We start from the raw sequence: 19,554 nt of genomic DNA on the forward strand, positions 1-19,554 counted from the left end.
TTATATTCTTCGTATATTTGAAATTTAGTTCATTTTATTTTCACGAATGTAGTCCTTCACTTTTTGGATTTCAAATTCATGTTCAATTGTTAACATAGTTAAAAAAATTGTATGATTTTTTTTTAACAGAAGAGAATTAGCACTAATTAGCTAATAAACTAACAAAACTCAGCAGCATAATGCATTTCCTTCCTTAACAGCTCACGAATCTCATCCATAGTAAAGGATACTCCTTCAAGCCAGGTTCGATTTTCCTTGCTGCTTTGCCCAAGTAGTCTGCTAATAAATTTGATTCCCAATAAACATGCTTGATCCTGATGTAGTCTATGGTAGCCAGAAGGTTCTGTATTCGACGTGATAACGCAACCCTCCCGATTCCATTCTTCTTCTTCAACAACATATTAACCACTTGGAGACTATCACACTCAGTTACCAGCTGATTGAGTCCATACATTTTAGCTCAGCTTGAACAGCAGTGCAACATCCTATATTCCTCCCCAAGCCTAGTACCCATTGCCCATTTGCATCTCTAAAAACACCAGCAGCAAAACCATGAGCAGAACTAGGCAGCATGGCGCCATCCACATCCAACTTTATCCATCCTACAACCGGCTTCTTCCAAGGATTAGCTCTGCCATCTCTTGACTACAAATTATTCGAAACAACAAGCGTGGAAAAACAATATGAGGCCCACTTACACGCCGATTCGATGACCTGTCGGGAATTAAAGGAGTCTTCGCCAAAAACCACCAAATCCCTTGTTCTCCAAAGGAACCAACAAAGATAGCCAAAAACATAAGACCAGCTAATACTCGAAAGAGAAGCTCCTCACTTGTTCTCCAAATTTAATATAATCCATTCCCAAAGCAGCAAATTGAAGAAAGCTTCCTATGAAATTTATCATAAGTCTTTTTCAAGTCAACCTTAATTATCATCCACCCTTTCTTAGATTTTTGCAAGTACGCATCGAGTGAAGAGCTTCTTGTGCAACTAGAATGTTGTCTATGATACTCCTCCCCACTATGAAGCTAACTTGACTTGGAGCAATAATAAGCGGCATAATATCTCGGAGCCGGTTCACAATAACTTTCGTAACTACCTTGTAAAGATATATACAGAGACTGACTGGCCATACTCTGGGCTAGACATTTTCGGAATAAGGACCAACAAAGTCTTATTAAGGTTCTGTTCAACAGGATGTCCACAAAACACCAATCGAACCATCTCGGTGACAGATCATTTTTATTGGAAAAATTGGACATTCAACCCATCAATTCTTGGTCATTTGTAACTTTCTCCATCGTTACCGGCATCGAAAGAGTATCAAGTTGATGTGATATTTTCAAATTAAAAAAAGAAGTTGGATAGCGATGTAACAAAAAGAAAATGTTTAATTGACCAGAATTTAATTATTAAAATTACTTGTATTTCCTTTTTGGTCTTCTTTTACTGCCCATTCTTATCGCGAGTCCATAGGCATGCATAATCTTTGCGAATTTCAATCGTTTCTTTGCTTCTCAACTCTCAATAAATTAAATAATAATATCCGGAAAATCAGCGGACAGGCGGGGGCTCTGTTAAGGTACAACAGACACTATTGTACGGTACGAAAAGCCAACTTTGTGACGGCCCCAACATCCGTATCCTCTCCCTTAACCTACACTAAAAGGACTAAGCTTGAAAACCAATGTTACTGTCCCACCCTAAATAATCCTCAAACCCTCTAACCATAACATCAACCAACCCACAACAGCCCTCTTCTTTCTTTCATTCCTTTTTTTTTCTGAGTTCAAAAGGAGAAGCGGGTTTCGGCTTGTTTTGGGTTTTCTTTTTGGGCGAAAATGGTGAACCCCAGATGTTATTTGGACATAAGTATAGGAGGAGAAGTAGAGGGGAGGTTGATAGTGGAGTTATACAGGGATGTTGTCCCTAAAACTGCTGAAAATTTCAGGGCTTTGTGTACTGGTGAGAAAGGCATTGGACCTAATACTTCTGTTCCCCTGCATTACAAGGTTCTTTTCTTTCCCTTTCTTATAAGCACACACACACACACACACACACACACAAATATACGTGTAAATGCATGGAAGTATGCCTTGATTGGTATTTACTCTTTTAATTCTTCTTCTTCTTCTTCATGGAATGTTAAAGTGTTAACGATCTTTAGTTTGAATGTACTAAAACCCTTTTTCTTTTTGTGTTTATACAAAGAAATTTAAAGTGCCTGCAGTGTTTGATCTTAATGAATGGTTATTTGGTATAGCTTACATGTTGTTGTGTTTGCATATTGTGTATTATGTGATGTAATACTGCATATTCAAAAACAATATATGTGTAGCTGCAATGGGAATGTTAAGATGAATGTTTATACTGGGAAGGCTGTAAATTATACTGCTATTCTTTCTTTGTTTCCTAATTACTCCTAATTATAGTGCAATATTAATATACAGGGTGTCCGATTTCATCGAATTATCAGGGGTTTTATGATAGAAGGTGGGGATATATCAGCTGGTGATGGAACTGGGGGAGAATCCATTTATGGCTTGAAATTTGAAGATGAAAACTTTGACTTAAAACATGAACGAAAAGGAATGTTATCAATGTCTAATATGGGGCCTAACACCAATGGATCTCAATTCTTTATTACCACTAATAGAACCTCTCATCTCGATGGAAAACATGTGGTTTTTGGGAAGGTTATAAAAGGAATGGGTGTTGTTCGTTCCATTGAACATATTGCCGGTGAGGATGGTACTAATTACCCCACTCAAGAGGTTGTAATTGCAGATTGTGGAGAAATTCCTGAGGGGGCGGATGATGGAATATCCAACTTTTTCAAGGATGGTGATATTTATCCTGATTGGCCAGCTGATGTCGACAACAAACCGGATGAAATATCTTGGTGGATGAAGGCAGTAGACTCTATCAAAGCTCTTGGGAATGAGCAATTCAAGGTATTAAATATGATTATATGGTTATCTGTGGTATAATTCTCTTTTTTTAACCTTTTTCCTAGACTAAACATGGTACAATATTCAGTATAAGGAATGGTTTTGCCTCTTATAGAAACAGGATTATAAGATTGCTCTTAGAAAATATTGCAAGGCTTTGCGCTACTTGGATGTTTGCTGGGAGCTGAAGGGCATTGATGCAGGTGCATAATTTAGTTTCTTTGTTTGACGATCGTGATTTATATTGTGATTGCCATGAATCCTTGGGTTGTTTTTTTTAAAGAAAAATTCTTCATTTCCTATTTGTCTTTGTACAGGGAAGAGCTCGACTTTGCGGAAGACCAGGTCACAGATATTTACAAATTGTTCTGTAAGATCTCTGAAATCCTTGAAAATGTTAGCTCATAGATAATTCATAGGTCTTGGCATCTAAAATGAAAATTTTAGATCATTTCAATATTCTTTGTCATGTTTCAGATTCTCATTTGTTGAATCTGCTCTGTAATGTTGGACCGAAAGTATGTGGCAGTGTGGAGTTCCTCAAATATTGGATGACAATCATGCATATAGTTTCCACTTTATTGATGTTTGTTTTCTTTAATAAAAGCGCAGTCTGTGTTGTTTGCCTCAGGCCTGCAAGTTGAAACTCGGAGACTTAAAAGGAGCATTGTTGGATGCGGACTTTGCAATTCGTGATGGTGAAGATAATGTGAAAGCTTTTTTTCGACAAGGCCAGGTCTCAGTGCTTACTATCTGAATGACATTCAAAGCCTTGTTCATTCATTCTTTGGCATTGCATGCTATTGCAGTTACACACAATTGTCCAAACTATTGAATGGTTAAACTCCACTTTTCCTGAGATGCTTTGTCTCTCAAAATGCTTTTCAATTTTTCGTTGATGTCAGGCACATATGGCACTTAATGACATAGATGCCGCAGTTGAGAGCTTTAAAAAGGCATTGGACTTGGAGCCAAATGATGGTCAGTGCAATCTTGTTTCTTGCAATAGCAGTCTTCATTTAACACATTTGTCCAGCATAATTCACTTTTAAGCCCCTCGACTGCTAGCTCCCTTTTTACTGTTTTGAGGCTTGGAAGGAGGTAATATTTGGTTTATGTAATTGGTATCATTGCCATGGTAAAATTGCTTATGGACCATTACTCCAGTATGGATCTACAGGCTAGAGTATCTCATCCCTTAATAAATTGTTGCTATTACCCTTGGTATTAGTTTGTCAAAACCATACAATTATATACTTCTAGTAGAACTCCGCGATGATTTTCATCTCATACCGTGTTTTCCACCCTTCAGGTGGAATAAAAAAAGAGCTTGCAGCTGCAAAGAAGAAGGTAAATTATCATCACTGTTTCCTTTGTCAAGCTTGTCAAATATTTTATACTTTCATCCCTGCACGTACCTTTGATTTCATCTCATGAGGTGATTGAATTTGTAAACCTACCGCAGATTGCTGATCGAAGAGACCGAGAGAAACAAGCATACTCTAGAATGTTTCAGTAGATTCTTAGCCAAAACCATGTAAATCCTTACTAGTTCTGCTGATTACTGTTTGGTTGGGAGGAAAATCAGGTATGAATTTTTGTTCCAACTTTTCCCATGGACTGGAGCATGCTTTTAGATCCTAATGTCTTACTGGTTTTATTCCAATGGGCAGGCTTCAGCATCAGCAAAAAGTTGCAGGATATCTGTTTAGGACATACTCAAATTTGGATGAATGTTAATTGGGAATGTTACTTTCTTTCATACCTAATCAAGCGGATTGGCATTTTATTCCTAGTAGAAACTGGATTGTTCTTTACATGTTTTGAGCTGGTTTGAACTTTCTTCCTATAGGCACAGGACAACCTTATATTTGATTGACGTAAACCATACTGAACCTCACAATCGAGCAAAGCTTGAAATCGATTTTACATTTATTTGACGCATAAACTTACTAGTAAGAAAAGGCCTCTAAAGGTCCCAATTTATGAAGCAAGCCTAAGCGTTCCTTAGCCGGAACTCTCAGTGATATTAAAGTCAACCATTCCCAACAGCATCAAGCAATGGAGAATTTCCATTGTAAATGAGGCAGTTGATGGAGCCCTATTTGGAGGGCGATATCTGCATTATATTTCTCTTCAAACATGGCTCCTAGTGACAGCACTAGCATCCTCCTGCAATCCACATCTCTTTTGAAACGCTGTTTATGGCTATCAGTGGCTGCAAGTCCAGATTTTATGGTTGAAGAATTTGTCTCATATGTCATTGTAATCTCAAGGAATAAAAAAAATTCGGACTCAACTTCCCAGTCGAGCCGGTAGGCAGTCTTTCGGTGTAGTTAATCAGATTTACAGTTCTAATCTATTTACATTTTCTGTTACTAATTATTTTTATATTTTATCTATGATCTAGACCTGTTCATGGGTTGGGCCGGGTAAAAATACAGGCTTGAAAAATAGGCTTGGACAAAAAAATAAGGCCCGTTTAAAAAACAGGCCAAGCCTCGGGTAAAGTATTTTTAGTCTGAGCCTAGCCTGGCCTAGCCTGAATTCACTAAAGGATAAAAGAATTTTTTTTGTTTTTTAATATTATTTTCTTATTGTTTTTTCCTATTTTGCTATCACTTTACTATTATGTTGTTATTATTTTGTTGTTATTGTTTGAATATTATATAAAACTTATTTTATTGTTAATTTTGTTATTATTTTAAAGACATTTGTTAATTTTTGTTATTATTTTAGAGGCATTTGCTTGTTAAGTTGCATCTATCTTAGTGTTATTTATGTATACATATTTTTTAAAATTTATTTTCAATTTGTTGGGAAATATTTTTTTTGATGTCTTTAGTATTTTTGATGTATTATATATATTTTAAAATTATATAAAATAATATAAAAATTAATATGGGCAGGCCGGGTCGGGCCTGAGTTTTAACATTTTTATTCTAATTAGGCTTAGACAATATTTTAGACCTATTTTTTGGGCCGAGCTTGAGCCTAGCAAGTGGACCTAAATTTTTAGTTGAGTCCAGCCTGGCCATGCATACCTCTAACCTATTCTATGTAATATTCTATGTAATTTTAGATTTATGGCATACCAAAAAAATATATTTTTTAAAATTTTAAATAAAAATTAATTGATTTTTTAATTAGAAATGGTAAAGTTACAGTTTTAGGTTAAAACCTCATAATTAATTTTTATTGATTTAGTATATAAAAAAGTAAAAACATTCTTATAAAAATATAATTTAATTTGTATATGAGAGGATTTTTTAGTAATTTCATAATTGAATATAGATAGATAGATTGGTAAAGAACATAATAATGATACAAGCACAAATTTGGAGAAACTTTTGAACCGACTAATATAGTCTTTCCTCTTCATTATATTATTGAATTATCAGTTTAAATATTTGCTATTATTTATAAAGTTTATTATATTTATAAATAAGAAATTTAATTTTATTAAAAGAATTTAAATAATAAATAAAAAAAACTAAATTTTATATTGAATTATTTTATATTTAAATTAGTCTGTTTCCGTTAATAAAAAAAAGGTAAAAATAAAAACCTTCAATGAAAATAAGTAAGAAAAGCTTCAAAAGCCATTGATTCATCAATGAAAAAAACAATAGTACAGCACAAAAATTTAAAGGAGGTGAAAATCTAGAGATGCTAATACTAAGAAGCAGTTTGCAAAATCAACTCCAGTAAAGCTTACACAAGACAAGAAGAAAATTATTATTCATAGGTGTTGATTTGTTTTCATGTTGCTATTAGTCAAAATACGGTTTTTAAAATGAGTAAACTATAAAAATGGTCACTTTTGTTTGCCTCATATTACTTTTTAGTCACTTATGTTATTGTTTTGTTACGAAGTGGTTATTCTATTGTAAACTCTGTTACCTCCCTAACAGCGGTTCTACCTGGCAGTCCAAATGGGTTTTAAATGCCAACTGGATGTCCTACATGGTCGTCCAAATTAAATTTGTTTGATTAAAAACCTATTTTCATCCTAGCAACTGGACATCCAAGTCGGCATTTAAAACTCATTTGGATTGCCACGTAGGACTTCCGTTAGGGAGGTAATGGAGTTTAACGGTAGAGTGATCACTTCGTAACAAAACGATAACGTGACTAAAATGTAACATTTCAAACATAAGTGACTAAAATGTAATCTAAGGCAAACAAAAGTGACTACTTTGTAGTTTACCCTTTTAAAATTTATATACATATTTAATATTTTTCGGTATTTTTATCGAACTTTTTTTAGATAATTTTCTATTTTTAAAAGTATTTTGATTTTTTTAAATAAGGACTAAAGTGATAGAATGTGTAAAGTTGAGAGTCAATTTTGTTGAATTTTTTAAAATTAGGACCAAATTGATAGAATTTATAAATATTAGAGGACTAAATTTATTATTATGTCAATAAAAAGATCATGTTAATATTTCTTTTATGATTTTATGGAGGAGTGACTAATATATCAAATGTCAATACTTGATAACGTTATTAACTAAAATAGAATTTTTACACCCGGTTGACCAAAATAGAAACACACTAATAATTAAGTGACAACTAGTATAGTTTACCCATTATTATTACAAATATGTTAAAATAATAATATTTCCTAAAAAAGTGTCATAATCGACAATTACGAAATGGGTGAAAAACAAAATTATATAACAAATATATTTATAAAATTTGATATAAAAAAACAAATGAGACTTTGGTTGGAATGATAAAGTTTTTTAAAGTTTTAAGTTCAAATCATATTATGTGCGTTCTTCTATTTTTTATATGAAATGTAAAAGGACAAAATACCCTCAAAATAATATAATTTATTTTATAAAATAATTATATTTTAATCATTACCTAACTGAGTGCTTAATTGATTTGTGACAACACCTTCGCCAAAAGCTTAATGTATAGTATGAATAATAAACTAAAATAATCCCAAAGGCTCAATTGAAATTTGATTGAGTTTTAACAAAAATATTAAATTCGAAAAATAAATTTGTACAAATAAATTGAATCCGCTAAAACACAACCTCAAAATTTTAAAACTAAAATCCCATCTATTGATGAGTTTTAAATATGAGAAGGCTGCATGTATTTTTTTTTAAAAAACTAAATTTTGCATGCTTCTACTTTTATTTGTTAGGTTATACATTTATGGTTTTTTTTTTCAAAACTGTTATATAGAATATTAGGGGATTTTTACTAAAATAATACTAAAAAAATAAAAAAATATCAAAATAGTATAACTTTTTTATTTACGAAAATGGTACAAAAAAACAGTTAAAATCTGAATGGTGGGCCTGCCACAGGCGGCGCCAATAGTGCCTATGGCAGAGGCGGCACCACTTCAATTATTTAACCCGATTCAACCTAGCTGAAGGAGAAGAAGAAGAAGAGAGATGAAGGAGAAGAAGAAGAAGAAGAAGAAGGTGGTGCGGAAAAAGAGAGAGAGAAGAAAAAAATAGAAAAAATAAGGTATTTTAAAAAAAATGGATTATCTTGTTATTATGTTTTTTTGTATAATTTTTATTATTTTTTTGCTGTTAGTTTAGTTATTATTGTTAGTTATTAAGATTAATAAAAACTCAAATTGATGGTTTTAGTTAGTATTATTATTGTTAGTTTTTAGGGTTTAGTTATTAATAATTATTGTTACTTAGTATTATTATTAGTAAAAAATTAATATTATTATTATGGTTAGTTATTAGGATTAGTAAAACCCTAATTATTATTGTTAGTTAGTATTATTTTGAGTAAAAAACTATTATTATTGTTATTGTGTTAGTTATTAGGATTAGTGGTTAAACGTTGTTCATGTACAAAATGATAACTAAAATAGTATGAGCTTAAGAATGAAAAAATTGCATATTGAAACATTAATTTTTTTATTTAAGTAATTTTTTTACTGTTCGAGATTGTTTTTTGAAATTTTGTTTATTTTTTGACAGATTGAATATTGAATATGGATGATAAGTTTTTTGTATATTTGAATGTCGGCAACAAATAGCAATGCGATTTAATAGAAATGTCTCGTTGGATGATATGAAGGGAATGATTAATGCAAAAATTGTTAAACATTGTGGGAGAAGGATATCAAAAATTTTCTACAAGTTTCCAGTTTCAACAAATCCGATCAAATTCACCGAAATGGAACTTGTAGACGACGAAAAAGTGGAGACAATGGTCGCTCTTTACTGTGGGAATGTGAGTGACAAGAATGCATCGATTCACTTATTTGCTAAATTAGCCGGTATGGAGCAAAATGAAGATGTCAATGCATATGGTGAAGAACACGGAGCTCAAGAATCATGGATAGTGGCTCCAATATCATACGTTGATAGTGAATCGACTATAGGTGGGATCGTTATCGATCTGAATATTACACCTGATATTGATGTGGTTGGTGATGATAGATACGATGGTAGCGATTATTGTGGTGAAGAGGTCGATAGTGACAGTGATCCTGATGTGGACGATGTACCTGATGATATTGACGATGAAGATGTGAATAACGATGGAAACATTAACGCTTCTTCGGTCGGGAACCAGATGCAACGTATTTTGATACACAATAATCCTGGGCCACACATTTCGCTTATAGGCCTCGACGCAGCGCATGTAACTGGGTTTCCGGAGTACCCTGAAATAGTTCCTACTCACCGACTGGTCATCAATTATGATCATGAGGAGTTATTCGTAGGCCAAAAATTCAAAAGTAAAGAAGAGTGCGTACTTGCTATTAAACGGTATAACATGAACATATCAGTGGATTATAAAGTCGCAGTGTCTAAATCGACAATATATATTGGGGAGTGTTGGAAGGCAGCGGAAGGCTGCAATTGGCGAGTACGAGCTACATTCATTCAAAGTTCGCAGATGTGGGAGATATGAAAATTTGTTGGGCCTCATATATGCACATAAACACGTATGACAGAAGATCATCGAAAACTTGATTCGAAAACTATCTGTACGTGTATCATGCCAATGGTGAAGGACATGTCGACCATTAAAGTTTCGGTACTGATTACCGAAATGCAAGCACGATTCCACTATCGAGTATCATATCGAAAGGCGTGGATAGCTAAACAGATGGCAATGGAGCAATTGTATGGGGATTATGATTCGTCGTATCACGAGCTACAAGGATGGATAGCTGCTATACGGAAGTACGTACCGGGGACTGTGATTGAGTTACAGACAAGACCTTATTACGGCCCAGACGACTAGTTACAGCCGAGAAAAAAATTTTCCATCGGCTGTTCTAAACGTTTGATTCATGTGTGCGGGCATTTCCCTACTGCAAGCCATTTGTGCAGATGGATGAGACCTGGCTATATGGAAAATATACACAGATCCTACTTCTTGCGGTTGCTCAAGACGGCAATAGAAACATGCTCCCGATAGCATTTGCCATCGTAGATAAGGAGAACTTAGAATCTTGGGAATTCTTCCTTACCAATCTACGGAGGTATGTTATTAGCAACGATAATATTTGCATCATCTCTGATAGAGGGAAAGGTTTAACTGCAGCAATTAGGCATTCTGGTGTGCCCTGGAGATCCGTTTACTGCATCCGTCACATTGCAGCTAACTTCCATAAAGATTATAAGAATGCATACTAGAAGAGACAAGTAGTGGCAATGGGTAAATGATAACCTTATCTTTTCGATATAAGTTGTAATGTTTTATGTTATCGAGTTACTGGAACTTATCTTTTCTTAATACGTGTACAGCATACGAGTTAAAGCCACATATTTTCCGCCAAAGAATGATTCTACTTGAGAGTGACATGGAGGGTCAAACAAACGCATCTCTCTGAAAATGGTTGGGCACAATGGAGCCATGGCAATGGGTTCAAAGTTTTGACGAGAGCTTTTGTTATGGTCAAATAACCACAAACTTAGTGGAGGGGGTCAATGCTGTGTTGTTGAAAACACGAAATCTTCCGATTGCATCTGTATTCTCGGCTACATTGATGCCAAGAATGGGTCCGCAACAAGTCCACCAGATGGAGGTGGGACACGTGTTTGTCGAAGATGTTAGGGGTGCAATGGTTGCAAACCATCGGATGGTGAGGTCGATGAATGTAGAAATATATTCACGACGTTTGGAAACGTTTCAAGTTACTGAGACCATCGGCCGTCGACCCGGTATACCACCTAGGTCATATGGAGTTAATCTCTGGAACAGACAGTACGACTGCAGGAGTTTCGAAACACTTCATTATCCATGTGCGCATGTCATGGCAGCGTGTGCTAAAGTGAACCTTAATGTTGAACAATTTGTCGATGATGTGTACACGCTCGAGCACACATTGCGTGTCTGGGAAAATGAGTTCCCTGACCTGCCTGACTTGTTTATGTGGGAGGTGCCTCCGATGACTTTCGAGCTTGTCCTAGACAGAGAGCTACTCAGGAATCTAAGAGGTCGTCCGCAATCATCCAGAATCCATAATGAAATGGACATTAGGGTGAAATCCGACGGTAAGTATTGTGAAATATGCAGGTTAAGTGGTCATAATCGGAATAAATGCCCTCAGCGAAACTATCATGTTTGACAATCGTTAGGATCGGGTCGAAATTGAGCTTATGCTGTAAAATTTTATGTGTAATGTTGTAATGTTGTAATATTGCCGTAACACCCATTTGGAATAATTAAAATTATTCATTTTCTTATGCTTATGCATATGCTTAAATTGTATCCAAATTAAGTTATAAAAAGTATAATTCATTTGGAATAATTAAAACTATATCCAAAATGGACCCATTTAACATTAAATTCAGCTTTAATATAATGCAAAAAGGGAAGAAAAGTTCCGTAGTAAGCATAACTAAAATTAGAATAATTAAATTTATACAAAAATTACAAACTTTGTAATGTACAACAAAGTGCAATAAACCCCTAAAATTGATGGTTCAATGGTGTGGTCCTAGGGGTATACCTATGCGGAGGTCGACGGTCACGTTGTGGGTGTTCGCGACGACCAACATCCTCATTAGGTGCAGGTGGGGGTGTGCTAAACATAGAGGAAAAATCATGTGGCTCGATCGGAATCGACGAACTTGAACCGGAAGGAGTCCCATGATGCTATGGATACTGGCCGAGAGTGCTACACTGCAGCGGGTACGATCCAAAGATATCAAACTTGTATGCGTATTCGCCCCCTGACAAGCTCAGAAAATAGTCACTGTCTGCCAAATCTGGATGATAGCAATGTGAATCCCCATGTCAATGTGATTGCTTGGGCTTCGGCTCCGGCTCTAGTTCGGGATTATGATCTGCCGCAGGCTCCGCCTCCATGGGGGCCGCTGGGTACAATCCCCTAGGTTGCTGCATATGCGGGGGGACTACAATCGACTGCCCTCCAAGTAGATATGGCTTTCCGCAACTAGAGTACCATTGTATGTACTCTGATGATGGTTGCAAATCGGAATCCATAACCATCTGAGATATTCGACCCATCCGATTGTTCCATAGCGCAACAAATTTTAGGTGCTTAACCCCAAATCCAACTACGGTTTTCCTCTCTTATTGATGCCGTGAACCACCCCCAGATCATATGACGGAACCGGGATATATTGGACGTAACCAAACTGTCGTAACACTTGATCCCCATGGTACCACTCGACTACATTGAAATTTATAATTGGTGCGTTAGTGCACCACATTTGAGAATGAACGTAGGCAGACGAGGGTATCATAGCTGCAATTTTCGGTCTACGATATGGCATCCATATAATCTGCATGATTAATAACATGATTATAATTTAACACGGTGTGAGTAAGATATAGAAAGTAAGATATCACGAATATTAGAATACCTTACCCCTTCCCTGGCATGTTGTTCGATCATCAGTCGGTATATCGGGACAGTGTACGACCTCCCGATACCCGGATAAATACTCCACCTACAAAAACAAATATAGTATGGTTGGTAACATTAAATTATATAGTATGGCTACAATTAATGACAAGTTATATTTTATCACCTGTTAACTAGTCGATAAACATATGGTTGGTGACTAACCGATGCCAAAAATGGCATCCGATAAAGTGCCCAGGATTGCAACAATGTAAGGCATCCGCCCATGTCTACAACAGAAGGCTTTGTCGTCTGACAAAGCTCCCGATACAACACTGCCATAACGGCGGAGCCCCAGCTATACGAGCGAACATTGGTCAAATAAACTAATGGGGGGTAAGTACATGATATGAACATTGTTGTTGTTTTTTGAATCGAGCATCAGTATTCCCCCTATAATATGCATGATGTACGCTCGAGCAGCGCACATCAACTCTCCTTTAGTGGTATTAGTTGATAACTGTCCAAATTTGGCTTTCAGCCATGTAAATTTCAAGCCCATAAAATTTGACTCATCATCGTTTGACGAGTCTCCTAGTAGCTGATAACATAGTGCAGCCGGCTCAGTAAATGCAGTTACTCCCGTTACGGGACTCCCGTCGATTGGGAGCCTAAGCTGCAGTGCAACATCCTCTAAGGTTACTGTGCACTCCCCACATGGAAAATGAAATTTGTGGGTCTCCGGGTGCCACCGCTCCACTAGTGCAGATATTAAATCATACCGCAAGTCGAACGTCCAGATCAATACTACTGACCCGGATCCAGCTTGCTCCAAGTAGGGCATCAATCGTGAATCCGGGGGATATACTATACCATTCACCCGACCCCTTAATACATGGTACGAGCCCTGATAGTGTTAAATTACAAAAAATAAATATTAGGATAACATGATTTATTTCTATATATTACGTATATCTTTTTTTAATAGAACCCATGATTAACAAATAATAATATATTACCATATTATTAGCCGCATCAGATATGTGAGGATCGTCGTTAATCAATCGAGCTATTGCGATGCCTGCAACTTCAAAACAAATTTAGTAAAAACCTTTATTTCGGCCCTTTGTTCGTATTTTTTCCCCGATTTTATTACTTTAAAAAAATATTCTATTTTCTAATTTTCTAATTTTACATTATTTTAGTACATTATGTTTGAAATGTATTAATTTAGTGTGTTTTTAAAATCAATTTAAAAAAAAACTCCTTATTTCGGCCCTTTGTTCGTATTTTTTCCCGGATTTTATTACTTTCAATAAAAATATATTATATTCTAATTTTATTATTTTACATTATTTTAGTACATTATGTTTGAAATGTATTAATTTAGTGTATTTTTTAAATAAATTTCAAAAATTAACCCTTATTTCGGCCATTTGTTCGTATTTTTCTTCTCGAATTTTATTACTTTCAATAAAAATATATTATTTTCTAATTTTATTATTTTACATTATTTTAGTACATTATGTTTGAAATTTATTAATTTATTGTGTTTTTTAAATAAATTTCAAAAATTAACCCTTATTTCGGCCATTTGTTCGTATTTTTCTTCCCGAATTTTATTACTTTCAATAAAAATATATTATTTTATAATTTTATTATTTTACATTATTTTAGTACATTATGTTTGAAATGTATTAATTTAGTGTTTTTTAAAATAAATTTTAAAAATTAACCCTTATTTCGGCCCTTTGTTCGCATTTTTTTCTCAAATTTTATTACTTTCAATAAAAATATATTATTTTTGTATTTTATTATTTTACATTATTTCAGTACATTATATTTGAAATGTATTAATTTAGTGTATTTTTTAAATAAATTTTGTAAAAAAACTCTTATTTCGGCCCTTTGTTCGTATTTTTTTACCGAAGCCTCATTGTTTCAAAAAATATATTATTTTCATATTTTATCATTTTAAGCTATTTTAGTACATTATGTTTGAAATGCATTAATTTAGTAAAAAAACCCTTATTTCGGCCCTTTGTTCATATTTTTTTCCGGATTTTATTACTTTCAAAAAATATTTTATTTTCGTATTTTATTATTTTACATTCTTTTCATATTTTATGTTTTCTTAAACATATTTTTTTATTATTTTATTTTTAATGCTATTTTTCTAAAAAAACTCATTACAACATGCTAAATAAATTTCATAAAAAAGTTTTCTAATCAACATAGAATGTACATACCATGGGTTTTTTTATGCTAAATAAATTTCATAAAATATATATGCTAAATAAAATAATAAAACACATATAATGCACATAACATAGATTTTTTACATAAATATTACAAAAAAATTAAAATAATACAAAAAAATTATCTTTACTTATTTTTTTTCTTTCTTTTTCCTTCTCTTCCTCTTCTTCTTCTCCTTTCCTTTTCTTTCTTTTCCTTTCTTCTCCTTTCCTTCCCTTTTCTTTCTTTTTCTTTCTTCTCCTTTCTTCTCTCTAGTCGAATGGTCCCCCCAACCCAATATAAGGGCTGGTGCCGCTTGTGGCAGTGGCACCTTAGGTGCTGCCTCTGCCACTGGCGTGTCACCTCCTTTGCAGCTTTTTTTTAACTGTTGTTTTTATATATCATTTTGGTAAATAAAAAAATTATACTATTTTAGAATTTTTTTTATTTTTTTGAATTATTTTGGTAAAAAACTCAGAATATTAGTCAAGAATGACCCAAGAAATTGTAAACGGTATGTATTTTTCAATATATGTATTTTATTTTTATTATTTTTAATTTTCTTTAAGGTTTATTATTTTTATAATTTTTTAAATGATGAAAATTATAATTTTTTTAATTTTAATATATGACTACATAAATAATTGAATAAAAAATTAGTGTTAAATTGTTTGAATTTGACAACTACTCCTACATTGGACTTGAACTATTTGTTTGGCTCAAGTTAACCCATGAGCTTGGCAATTGTCCCTATATTTGGGGCTCATAAATTTGAAAATTGTTTTTACATTGGGGTATGAACTCTTTTTTTTTATCTAAGTTAATTCATTATATTTCTTTGAAACCCCTAAAATTTAAGCTTCAATGTGGAAATGGTTGCCTCGTGCATGCCCTAATATGAAAATAATTACCAAGTTTAGGAACTAATAACTTAAACAAAAAAAAAATTCAAGTCCAATATGAGAATAATTGCTTAGTTCAAACTCCAATATAGAAATAATTATAAAGTTAAGACTTAACTTAGAAAAAAAAAAAGTTTAAAACCCAATGTAGAATTTATTACCAAATTCAAACCCAAATAATAATTTAACCCAAAAAATTACAATAAAAATAAATAAAAACCGTGCATCCCATTAAAAGGAAAATGGTTTGAATAGCTTTATAAGAGGAAACATTACATTAAAAAAAGTTTGAAATTTATGAAGCAAGCCTAAGCTTTCGTTCTTGGGAAAGCTTCTTAGCAAAATCAACAAGAGCTTCTTCATTGGTGGAAGACTCTCCTTCAACAGCTTCATACTTGCCGGTCACCCAATTCACTCTTGAGACTGGTTTCTTTAACAGCTTTGCCCCAATTTGCACAAGATTTTTCAGATTTTTCTCAGTTGCAATGTCTACCGACGATGCATCCCCCGTCAATGTGTCGTCCTGTTTTGCCACCAAAATGAGTAGAAATATTATATAACCACTTGTGGTACTCCCTCAAGTCTGTTCAATATTTGAGATGGAGGGCTTCCATAAAGATATTAGGTTTGAAAAATAACGTTTAAAGAAGCTACTTGGCCAATGAACCCTGGTACCTGTATACGAAGATAATTACACTCGGATTGAAAAGAGTGGAAGAGAGTAGCGGTATGGAAATCAACCATGTCGGAGCTTGCGTCGAAAAACACATCAATAATCGGAGTTTTGCCACCGTTGTACAGCCAGTCGATCCTACCCCATTTGGATGCCGCTGCTGCATTGTATTTCTCTTCATGCTTGGCTGCACCAGCGCCCAGTGACAACACTAGCATCCTCCTGCAATCTATCGCCTCATTTCCCACAATCTCACTCTTTTCCTTCCACATGTCTTTGGTAATCTGGGTTATAGCTAGCAATGTCTGCAAATATATTAATTACTTTTTGTTTAAATTTCATCTCTTTGAGAAGGTGTCACTCATGCATGTGTCCAACATAAACCAACAAGCCGAAATGAAGAAATCGTACGGACAGGATTATTTGCAGCAACTCCGCCGTCAATGAGATCAAATGTGCGGGTTTTACCGTCAGCATCTTTAGTTTCAAAGTAGTGTGCCGGAAGATAAGTGGGAGCAGCGGAGGTGCTCATGCACACATCAGCTAACCTTGCATTCTTCGCAACATCCGACTTTGCCTGTAATTACAACTAGAGAAGAAAAATGTAAGAATATAAGTTGGATTCTTGTTTAAATTGAAATGGGGAAGCTCCATAATAAGCTAAACCTACATCGTTGGTTGAGAAGATGACTGGCTGAAGAAGCTTGATATCAAAAGCTGGGATAAGCACATTTGTGAGTGTCTGTTTGAGTGTGGTGTCTTGTAATAATTGGTTCGTTAATGATCGTAGGTACTTTCCATCATATTTGGGACTCGAGAATGTTGCTTTGATTGAATTCCCCATTGATGCCAGGAAATTAAAGCGACTAAAGAATAAACAAATACGTTAAAATTGATTCTGCATAAAGAAATTAGTAACAAAAGAGAAGCAATATTGCCATTAGAATTCACCTATGCTGGGGGAAAATCTTGGGGCTATGCTCTAAATAGAAATTGCTGATATCTTTTGCAGCGAACGAAGGCCTGTTCTGTTGGTTTGGAGTAGTAAGCATGGTGGCTATCAACCCACCAGTGCTTGTGCCTGCAATGAGGTCGAAATAATCTGCAATTCTTGCATTTGGTCCATCCAACTCCTACCAAACATAACTCAACCACATGTAACAAAACTTTAGCTTGTGTTTTCCCGACATATGAGTATAGAAGACATGATTTCTTGTGAAAAAATTAAGTAGAGATTCATGAAGAACCTGAAGCTTGGTTTCATGGAAAGCAAGAAGAGTGGATGGGATAATGCCTCGAATGCCACCTCCATCAATACTCAGCACCGTTGTCATCTTCCTTTTCGCAAAAGGACTAGCCATTTTTTTTTAACCCCAACCCAAAGATTGAAGTTAAAATACGTGATTGAGTTATGAGAAGCATCCGAGGATCAAACACCGTATTTATAAGGAATTCTAGTGTGAAAAAGCATGAATATTGAAGACCATCATCATCCATTGTTGAACCCCATGGTAATAACCCCTCACCTTCGTTGAAGCTTATTATTATTCTTATTCTCTTATTCTTCTTATTATTATATGAAGCCTGTTGAAGGTTTTAAATTATCATTGTGTTGTAATCGTCTGTTTAATTGTAAAATAAAATAAAATTCGTTCACATGTCACACGTTTTGTGGTTAATTTATTTAGTCCACCCGTGATTTTTGGGGTTTTTTCCAGTTTTTTATTTGATTTTTCTACTTTCGTTTGGCTGTAAATCTAAATTTTTATTTGATTTTGCTAGGTGGATTATTCTCCCAATAATTCCATCCCACAACCCTTAATTAAATATGATAAATATTATTGTGAATATAATCTCCACCAGATATATATAATGTCGAAACTAGGGGTGAGCATTCGATCGAATCGAATCGAAAATTTTCTAGTTAATCGAGTTTTCGAATCTCATTTTATCATCCTAACTTTATTTGAAGTTTTCTCGAATCGAGCCGAGTGAGATGGAATTCGAATTGAATCGAATCGAATATATTTGGTCGAGTTAAATTTTAAAAAATAATATTGGGTCCTTGTAACCATTGTCACCCATCGTAATAAAATTTGTCCACCTTAATCAAATTTTTTATTAACTTTCATCACCTCATAATTTATTTATTCATTTTTTATATATTGGTTAGCTTATTTGTTTGCTTAGTTGTTTCAATTATCTTCAGATTCTTGTCACTATGTATTTTAGAATTAAAAAAAATATTAAATATAAAAATATAATTTTTTTAATAAAAGTTATTTTAAAAATAAAATGTGAAATTGATACCAATATAAAATTTTAACACGAATATTTTATGGCATAATTAAGAATTCAATTTTAATATAAATATTCAATATGACTAAACAATTCAATAATATAAATAATATAAAATGTGAAATTTAATTTAACAATATAAATAGTAGATATAAATAAAATTATTACTATTTATGTTTAGTGATTTTTTTTTGGATAATTTTGAATTTTTATTTGAGAGTAAAGGGTGAGAAGTAAAAGTTTAGGGGGAAAATAAAAAGTTTTGGGGAATAAAAGTTTGAGGGAAACTAAATAGGGGGAGTAAAATTTAGGAGGGAAAATATTAAAAAAAATGGAGGGGGGAGGGTTTGGGGTAGATGAGAGGTGGGATGGGAAGAGAATAAAAGTTTTAGGGGAAAAGTGGGAGGGAGTAAAAAAATTTGGGGGAAAATAAAAGGTTTTGAGGGTTTTAGGGAGTAAAATTTTGAGAAAAAGTAAATGGAAGAGTAAAATTTTGGTGAGAAATGGATTTTGGGTAGATTGGGGGGTTGGGAGGGGAAGGGAGTAAAAGTTTTGGAGGGAAAGTGGGAAGGAGTAAAAGTTTTGAGGGAAAAGTAAAAAAGTTTGGAAGTTTAGGGTAAAAATGTAAAATATTATAGTTTGATATTCGAATTATTCGAATTATTCGAGTTA

General features: G+C 33.9%; 2 protein-coding genes across 2 annotated transcripts; one reads left to right on the forward strand and one right to left on the reverse strand.

Annotated features, from left to right (window-relative positions):
• The first annotated feature begins 1,479 nt into the window (after nt 1-1,479).
• LOC107914312 (peptidyl-prolyl cis-trans isomerase CYP40) lies at nt 1,480-4,768 on the forward strand. Its single transcript, XM_016843182.2, has 9 exons — nt 1,480-2,012; nt 2,451-2,954; nt 3,067-3,154; nt 3,269-3,321; nt 3,583-3,687; nt 3,857-3,932; nt 4,264-4,301; nt 4,417-4,539; nt 4,625-4,768. Exons 1-8 carry the CDS (start codon nt 1,842-1,844, stop codon nt 4,468-4,470), a joined length of 1,089 nt encoding a protein of 362 aa, XP_016698671.1. The 5' UTR covers nt 1,480-1,841; the 3' UTR covers nt 4,471-4,539; nt 4,625-4,768.
• An 11,288-nt stretch (nt 4,769-16,056) lies between these two features.
• LOC107915057 (patatin-like protein 1) lies at nt 16,057-18,070 on the reverse strand. Its single transcript, XM_016844165.2, has 6 exons — nt 17,832-18,070; nt 17,536-17,717; nt 17,255-17,450; nt 17,000-17,161; nt 16,587-16,889; nt 16,057-16,434 (listed from the first exon to the last, which is right to left on the reverse strand). Exons 1-6 carry the CDS (start codon nt 17,943-17,945, stop codon nt 16,207-16,209), a joined length of 1,185 nt encoding a protein of 394 aa, XP_016699654.2. The 5' UTR covers nt 17,946-18,070; the 3' UTR covers nt 16,057-16,206.
• Nucleotides 18,071-19,554: the final 1,484 nt, after the last annotated feature.

Source organism: Gossypium hirsutum, chromosome D10 (genome assembly GCF_007990345.1).
Source record: "Gossypium hirsutum isolate 1008001.06 chromosome D10, Gossypium_hirsutum_v2.1, whole genome shotgun sequence".
Classification (NCBI taxonomy): Eukaryota; Viridiplantae; Streptophyta; class Magnoliopsida; order Malvales; family Malvaceae; genus Gossypium; species Gossypium hirsutum.

Bases quoted from the DNA above. Each gene is read 5' to 3' on its own strand.
- LOC107914312 (XM_016843182.2), top strand. From the start codon at position 1,842: ATGGTGAACCCCAGATGTTATTTGGACATAAGTATAGGAGGAGAAGTA. The intron at 3,322-3,582 runs GTAAGATCTCTG...TGTTTGCCTCAG, and splicing joins AGATATTTACAAATTGTTCT to GCCTGCAAGTTGAAACTCGG. The intron at 3,688-3,856 runs GTCTCAGTGCTT...CGTTGATGTCAG, and splicing joins CTTTTTTTCGACAAGGCCAG to GCACATATGGCACTTAATGA.
- LOC107915057 (XM_016844165.2), bottom strand. From the start codon at position 17,945: ATGGCTAGTCCTTTTGCGAAAAGGAAGATGACAACGGTGCTGAGTATT. The intron at 17,718-17,831 runs GTTCTTCATGAA...TATGTTTGGTAG, and splicing joins TCCATGAAACCAAGCTTCAG to GAGTTGGATGGACCAAATGC. The intron at 16,890-16,999 runs GTCCGTACGATT...ATATATTTGCAG, and splicing joins GAGTTGCTGCAAATAATCCT to ACATTGCTAGCTATAACCCA.